We start from the raw sequence: 7,500 nt of genomic DNA on the forward strand, positions 1-7,500 counted from the left end.
TCACTAGCCACTTTAAACGATGCTACTAATATAATGTTTACATACCCTACATTATTTATCTCATATGTATACATATATACTGTACTCTATATCATCTACTGCATCTTTATGTAATACATGTATCACTAGCCACTTTAAACTATTCCACTTTGTTTACATACTCATCTCATATGTATATACTGTACTCGATACCATCTACTGTATCTTGCCTATGCCGCTCTGTACCATCACTCATTCATATATCCTTATGTACATATTCTTTATCCCCTTACACTGTGTCTATAAGGTAGTAGTTTTGGAATTGTTAGCTAGATTACTTGTTGTTTATTACTGCATTGTCGGAACTAGAAGCACAAGCATTTCGCTACACTCGCATTAACATCTGCTAACCATGTGTATGTGACCAATAAATTTGATTTGATTTGATTATATGTCTCCCCAGTCTTACCAGACTCCCTGGTTCGGCCCTGGACAGGCTGGCTCCAGGGCCCAGAGCCCAAGCCGTTGATGGCCTGAACCCTGACTTCGTACTCTGTCCACTCCTCCAGGTCCTCTATGGTAAACTCCCTCTCCAGCCGGTCACTGATGACGTGGGACAGGACCCCTTCCTTAGATGTCTCTCTGGAGTACTGAACCCGGTAACCCACCAACTCCTGGTCACCATTGTACTCCCACTCTGGAAGAGGCTGGAGAGAGAGGAGGTGGGGAGGAAGGTGGAGAGGGTATGATACATACTGACTGACAGAGAGACAGAGACTGACTGAGAGAGAGACAGAGACTGACTGACAGAGAGACAGAGACTGACTGACAGAGAGACAGAGACGGACTGACAGAGAGACAGAGTTTGACTGAGAGAGAGACAGAGACTGACTGACAGAGAGACAGAGTCTGAATGAGAGAGAGACAGAGACGGACTGACAGAGAGACAGAGACGGACTGACAGAGAGACAGAGACGGACTGACAGAGAGACAGAGACTGACTGACAGAGAGACAGAGTCTGACTGAGAGAGAGACAGAGACTGACTGACAGAGAGACAGAGTCTGACTGAGAGAGAGACAGAGACGGACTGACAGAGAGACAGAGTCTGACTGAGAGAGAGACAGAGACTGACTGACAGAGAGACAGAGTCTGACTGACAGAGAGACAGAGACTGACTGACAGAGAGACAGAGTCTGACTGAGAGAGAGACAGAGACTGACTGACAGAGAGACAGAGTCTGACTGAGAGAGAGACAAAGACTGACTGACAGAGAGACAGAGTCTGACTGAGAGAGAGACAGAGACTGACAGAGAAACAGAGATACAGAGATACACAGACTGACTAACAAATATACAGAGAGACAGACTGACAGACAGACAGAGACTGACAGAGACTGACATAGTAACAGAGACTGACTGATAGAGAAACAGAGATACAGACTGACATAGTAACAGAGACTGACTGACAGAGAAACAGAGATACAGACAGACATAGTAACAGAGACTGACTGACAGAGAAACAGAGACTGACTGACAGAGAAACAGATATTGTGTACATGCATGTCTGTGTTCCCTTGTGCCCTTATGAGGAAAACAATCTAGTCAGGACGCACCACCCATCGAAGCCAGAGGCTGGTCTCTGAGGCTGTTCGGAGGGTGACGTTGTAGGGGGAGATATCTGGAGGCGCCTGCAGGGTCTGGATCTTCCTGGAGGGCTGGCTGGGAGGACTGGTCCCCACTATGTTCACCTGGCGCATACGGAACCTACAGGGGAGGACAGACAGGAAGGTGTGGATGTCAACATGGGTTTGACAGGATGTTCTGGTAGGAGCTATGCTTACAACATGGGGGACACAGGAATCAAGGTTGGGGTCCAATCCCATTTCAATTCAGAGGGTATGGACTTTTCTGCTCATTAATTGCATGGGGACACAGGAATCAGGGTTGGGGTCCAATCCCATTTCATTTAGAGGGTATGGACTTTTCTGCTCATGAATTTAATGTTGATCCCTTTGAAGTGGAATAGAGACCAACACTGGTGGGTGAATTGTGTGGTCAGTATGTGACTACCAGAATAACTATGTGAGTACGTTTATCAGGTGTAGTGTTAGGTATCTGTTGTAGCTGTACTAGTGATGTTGTACTAGTGATGTTGTACTAGTGATGTTGTACTGTACCTATAGGAGGTGTAGTGTCAGGTATCTGTTGTAGCTGTACTAGTGATGTTGTACTGTACCTATAGGAGGTGTAGTGTCAGGTATCTGTTGTAGCTGTACTAGTGATGTTGTACTGTACCTATAGGAGGGTGTAGGGGTTCAGGTCCAGGACCTCCAGGGAGCGGGCATCAGGCTCGTTGTAGCTGTACTAGTGATGTTGTACTAGTGATGTTGTACTGTACCTATAGGAGGGTGTAGGGGTTCAGGTCCAGGACCTCCAGGGAGCGGGCATCAGGCTCGTTGTAGCTGTACTAGTGATGTTGTACTAGTGATGTTGTACTGTACCTATAGGAGGTGTAGTGTTAGGTATCTGTTGTAGCTGTACTAGTGATGTTGTACTGTACCTATAGGAGGTGTAGTGTCAGGTATCTGTTGTAGCTGTACTAGTGATGTTGTACTGTACCTATAGGAGGGTGTAGGGGTTCAGGTCCAGGACCTCCAGGGAGCGGGCATCAGGCTCGTTGTAGCTGTACTAGTGATGTTGTACTAGTGATGTTGTACTAGTGATGTTGTACTGTACCTATAGGAGGGTGTAGGGGTTCAGGTCCAGGACCTCCAGGGAGCGGGCATCAGGCTCGTTGTAGCTGTACTAGTGATGTTGTACTAGTGATGTTGTACTAGTGATGTTGTACTGTACCTATAGGAGGGTGTAGGGGTTCAGGTCCAGGACCTCCAGGGAGCGGGCATCAGGCTCGTTGTAGCTGTACTAGTGATGTTGTACTGTACCTATAGGAGGTGTAGTGTCAGGTATCTGTTGTAGCTGTACTCTACCTATAGGAGGTGTAGGGGTTCAGGTCCAGGACCTCCAGGGAGCGGGCATCAGGCTCGTTGTAGCTGTACTAGTGATGTTGTACTGTACCTATAGGAGGTGTAGTGTCAGGTATCTGTTGTAGCTGTACTAGTGATGTTGTACTGTACCTATAGGAGGTGTAGTGTCAGGTATCTGTTGTAGCTGTACTCTACCTATAGGAGGTGTAGGGGTTCAGGTCCAGGACCTCCAGGGAGCGGGCATCAGGCTCGTTGTAGCTGTACTAGTGATGTTGTACTGTACCTATAGGAGGTGTAGTGTCAGGTATCTGTTGTAGCTGTACTCTACCTATAGAAGGTGTAGGGGTTCAGGTCCAGGACCTCCAGGGAGCGGGCATCAGGCTCGTTGTAGCTGTACTAGTGATGTTGTACTAGTGATGTTGTACTGTACCTATAGGAGGTGTAGTGTCAGGTATCTGTTGTAGCTGTACTAGTGATGTTGTACTGTACCTATAGGAGGTGTAGGGGTTCAGGTCCAGGACCTCCAGGGAGCGGGCATCAGGCTCGTTGTAGCTGTACTAGTGATGTTGTACTAGTGATGTTGTACTGTACCTATAGGAGGTGTAGTGTCAGGTATCTGTTGTAGCTGTACTAGTGATGTTGTACTGTACCTATAGGAGGTGTAGTGTCAGGTATCTGTTGTAGCTGTACTAGTGATGTTGTACTGTACCTATAGGAGGTGTAGTGTCAGGTATCTGTTGTAGCTGTACTAGTGATGTTGTACTGTACCTATAGGAGGTGTAGTGTCAGGTATCTGTTGTAGCTGTACTCTACCTATAGGAGGTGTAGGGGTTCAGGTCCAGGACCTCCAGGGAGCGGGCATCAGGCTCGTTGGGCAACTGGTGGACCATCACCCACTCCTCATTCTCCCCGATTATACCAATCTACAGAGGGTATAATGAGGTGGGTATAATGAGGGGGGTATAACGAGGGGGGGTTGAGAGTGTAGGAAAAAGAGAGAGAGGGGGGAGATGAAGGTTTTGAGGGGGAAGAGGGAGAGAGAAAGAGAGAGCGAGCAAGGGAGAGAGAGAGCAAGAGAGAGAGAAAGAGAGAAAGAGAGAGAGAGAGAGAGAGAGAGAGAGAGAGAGAGAGAGAGAGAGAGAGAGAGAGAGAGAGAGAGACTATGATTTATTGATTGATGGATGTGTCTCTCACCTGTGCCTCAACCTGCCAGCGTGAGATGGACGTCTTGCCGTCATAGCCAGGTTTAAACTGCAGGGCCACAGAGCGGGGGCCGATGTTGGAGATGGCTATGTTGGTTGGCGGGCCCGGCATCTCTGTATAGGGAGGAGGAAAGACACAATGAGATCAGGGACAGAGATAAAGGAGGAGGGACAGTGAGATCAGGGACAGAGATAAAGGAGGAGGGACACAATGAGATCAGGGACAGAGATAAAGGAGGAGGGACACAATGAGGAGGAGGGACACAATGAGATCAGGGACGGAGATAAAGGAGGAGGGACAGTGAGATCAGAGATGGAGATAAAGGAGGAGAGACACAGTGAGTCACACCATTTGGAGGGAAAAGGTGAGACTGTCACTAGCTGGGGTTAGGGAATGGCTGGGGTTAGGGGACTGGGTTAGGGTTAAGGGACTGGGGGTAGGGTTGGGGGAGGTACTGACCTGGGGGAGGGTTAGGGGGAGATACTAACCTGGGGGAGGGTTAGGGGGAGGTACTAACCTGGGGGTAGGGTTAGGAGGAGGTACTAACCTGGGGGTAGAGTTAGGGGGAGGTACTAACCTGGGGGTAGAGTTAGGGGGAGGTACTAACCTGGGGGAGGGTTAGGGGGAGGTACTAACCTGGGGGAACTCCAGATGATATTGTAGAAGAAGAGAGTTGACCCTGTCCCTTGGAGGTCATCCCAGCCACCTGGATGGTGTAAGTGGTGAGGGCGGTCAGCCCGGTGACTCGGTACTCCTGGGTCAGGTTAGGGAGGTAGTGGGTGACCCGGGTGTTGGTCCGGTTAAACTCCTCCCACGAGATACGGTAGCCTGTAGGAGAGGGACATCACAGCTGGTTAGACTGATACAGAGGACATATGAACAGACTACATACAGTACAATACTGTAGGAGAGGGACATCACCGCTCGTTAGACTGATACAGAGGACATATGAACAGACTATAGTACAATACTGTAGGAGAGGGACATCACAGCTGGTTAGACTGATACAGAGGACATATGAACAGACTACATACAGTACAATACTGTAGGAGAGGGACATCACAGCTGGTTAGACTGATACAGAGGACATATGAACAGACTATAGTACAATACTGTAGGAGAGGGACATCACAGCTGGTTAGACTGATACAGAGGACATATGAACAGACTATAGTACAATACTGTAGGAGAGGGACATCACAGCTGGTTAGACTGATACAGAGGACATATGAACAGACTATAGTACAATACTGTAGGAGAGGGACATCACAGCTGGTTAGACTGATACAGAGGACATATGAACAGACTATAGTATAATACTGTAGGAGAGGGACATCACAGCTGGTTAGACTGATACAGAGGACATATGAACAGACTACATACAGTACAATACTGTAGGAGAGGGACATCACAGCTGGTTAGACTGATACAGAGGACATATGAACAGACTATAGTACAATACTGTAGGAGAGGGACATCACAGCTGGTTAGACTGATACAGAGGACATATGAACAGACTATAGTACAATACTGTAGGAGAGGGACATCACAGCTGGTTAGACTGATACAGAGGACATATGAACAGACTATAGTACAATACTGTAGGAGAGGGACATCACAGCTGGTTAGACTGATACAGAGGACATATGAACAGACTATAGTACAATACTGTAGGAGAGGGACATCACAGCTGGTTAGACTGATACAGAGGACATATGAACAGACTATAGTACAATACTGTAGGAGAGGGACATAACAGCTGGTTAGACTGATACAGAGGACATATGAACAGACTATAGTACAATACTGTAGGAGAGGGACATCACAGCTGGTTAGACTGATACAGAGGACATGTGAACAAACTACAGTATAATACTGTAGGAGAGGGACATCACAGCTGGTTAGACTGATACAGAGGACATAACGAGACTAGAATACAACTGACTAGGTATCCCCCTTTCCCTATAGAAGTGAATAGAATAGAATAAAATAGATCTTTATTGGCCATTTGCACAGAAATGGATTCTTTAGCTACCACAGTACCCTGTTTGGTTGCCCCTGTCCAACAAACAGGGTCAACCATAGACCATGACTACAGTAGGCCTGGTCATCTGTGAGGACTCTGATCTTCTAGTTTGGGTCTTTCCAGAGAGGGTTAGGGTTAGATACTATACTATACTAGGTACAGTACCCGTGAGGACTCCATTCTTCTTGTTGGGGTCTTTCCAGAGAGGGTTAGGGTTAGATACTCTACTATACTAGGTACAGTACCCGTGAGGACTCCATTCTTCTAGTTGGGGTCTCTCCAGAGAAGTTAGGGTTAGATACTCTACTATACTAGGTACAGTACCCGTGAGGACTCCATTCTTCTTGTTGGGGTCTTTCCAGAGAGGGTTAGGGTTAGATACTAAACTATACTAGGTACAGTACCTGTGAGGACCTGATCTTCTAGTTGGGGTCTTTCCAGAGAGGATTAGGGTTAGATACTATACTATACTAGGTACAGTACCTGTGAGGACTCCATTCTTCTTGTTGGGGTCTTTCCAGAGAGGATTAGGGTTAGATACTATACTATACTAGGTACAGTACCTGTGAGGACTCCATTCTTCTCGTTGGGATCTTTCCAGCTGACCTTCAGAGATGTGTCCAGGATCTCTGTAAAGCTCAGGTGACCAACGGCACCAGGCTCTGGACACACACACACACACACACACACACACACACACACACACACACACAAGGACTATACCGTGAGTGTTCAGTATGTTTAGTGCACAAGTATCGTATACTTTAGAGTAGTACCATATACTTTACAGTAGTACCATATACTTTACTGTAGTACCATATACTTTAAAGTAGTACCATATACTTTAGAGTAGTACCATATACTTTACAGTAGTATCATATACTTTACAGTAGTACCATATACTTTACAGTAGTACCATATACTTTACAGTAGTACCATATACTTTACAGTAGTACCATATACTTTACTGTAGTACCATATACTTTAAAGTAGTACCATATACTTTAGAGTAGTACCATATACTTTACAGTAGTATCCTATACTTTACAGTAGTACCATATACTTTACAGTAGTTTCATATACTTTGCAGTAGTACCATATACTTTACAGTTATAACATATACTTTACAGTGGTATCATACACTTTACAGTAGTACCATATACTTTGCAGTAGTACCATATACTTTACAGTAGTACCATATACTTTACAGTAGTACCATATACTTTGCAGTAGTATCATATGCTTTACAGTAGTACCATACACTTTACAGTAGTACCATATACTTTGCAGTAGTATCATATACTTTA

At 46.1% G+C, this 7,500-nt stretch overlaps 2 protein-coding genes across 3 annotated transcripts in view; both read right to left on the reverse strand.

Annotated features, from left to right (window-relative positions):
• LOC110515716 (protein sidekick-2-like) overlaps window positions 1–6,849 on the reverse strand; it is a 73,641-nt gene extending 66,792 nt beyond the window's left edge. Inside the window, exons 1-6 of one of the 2 annotated variants that reach the window (XM_036973277.1) lie at window positions 6,757–6,849; window positions 4,804–4,995; window positions 4,159–4,280; window positions 3,778–3,887; window positions 1,594–1,744; window positions 449–686 (exon numbers count right to left, since the gene is read on the reverse strand). In XM_036973277.1, coding sequence (XP_036829172.1) covers window positions 449–686; window positions 1,594–1,744; window positions 3,778–3,887; window positions 4,159–4,280; window positions 4,804–4,864 — 682 coding nt within the window. In that variant the 5' untranslated portion in view covers window positions 4,865–4,995; window positions 6,757–6,849. Of the gene's footprint in view, window positions 1–448; window positions 687–1,593; window positions 1,745–2,967; window positions 3,022–3,777; window positions 3,888–4,158; window positions 4,281–4,803; window positions 4,996–6,756 lie in introns of those variants that run through there. The other variant, XM_036973276.1, reaches the window with a different exon arrangement.
• The window catches only part of LOC118948228 (protein sidekick-2-like), a 3,456-nt gene continuing 2,604 nt past the window's right edge, over window positions 6,649–7,500 (reverse strand). The window contains exon 5 of the mRNA XM_036973278.1: window positions 6,649–6,855. Within this exon, the coding sequence (XP_036829173.1) occupies window positions 6,734–6,855 (122 nt within the window). The 3' untranslated portion in view covers window positions 6,649–6,733. The remainder of the gene's footprint in view (window positions 6,856–7,500) is intronic.

Source organism: Oncorhynchus mykiss, unplaced genomic scaffold (assembly GCF_013265735.2).
Source record: "Oncorhynchus mykiss isolate Arlee unplaced genomic scaffold, USDA_OmykA_1.1 un_scaffold_227, whole genome shotgun sequence".
Classification (NCBI taxonomy): Eukaryota; Metazoa; Chordata; class Actinopteri; order Salmoniformes; family Salmonidae; genus Oncorhynchus; species Oncorhynchus mykiss.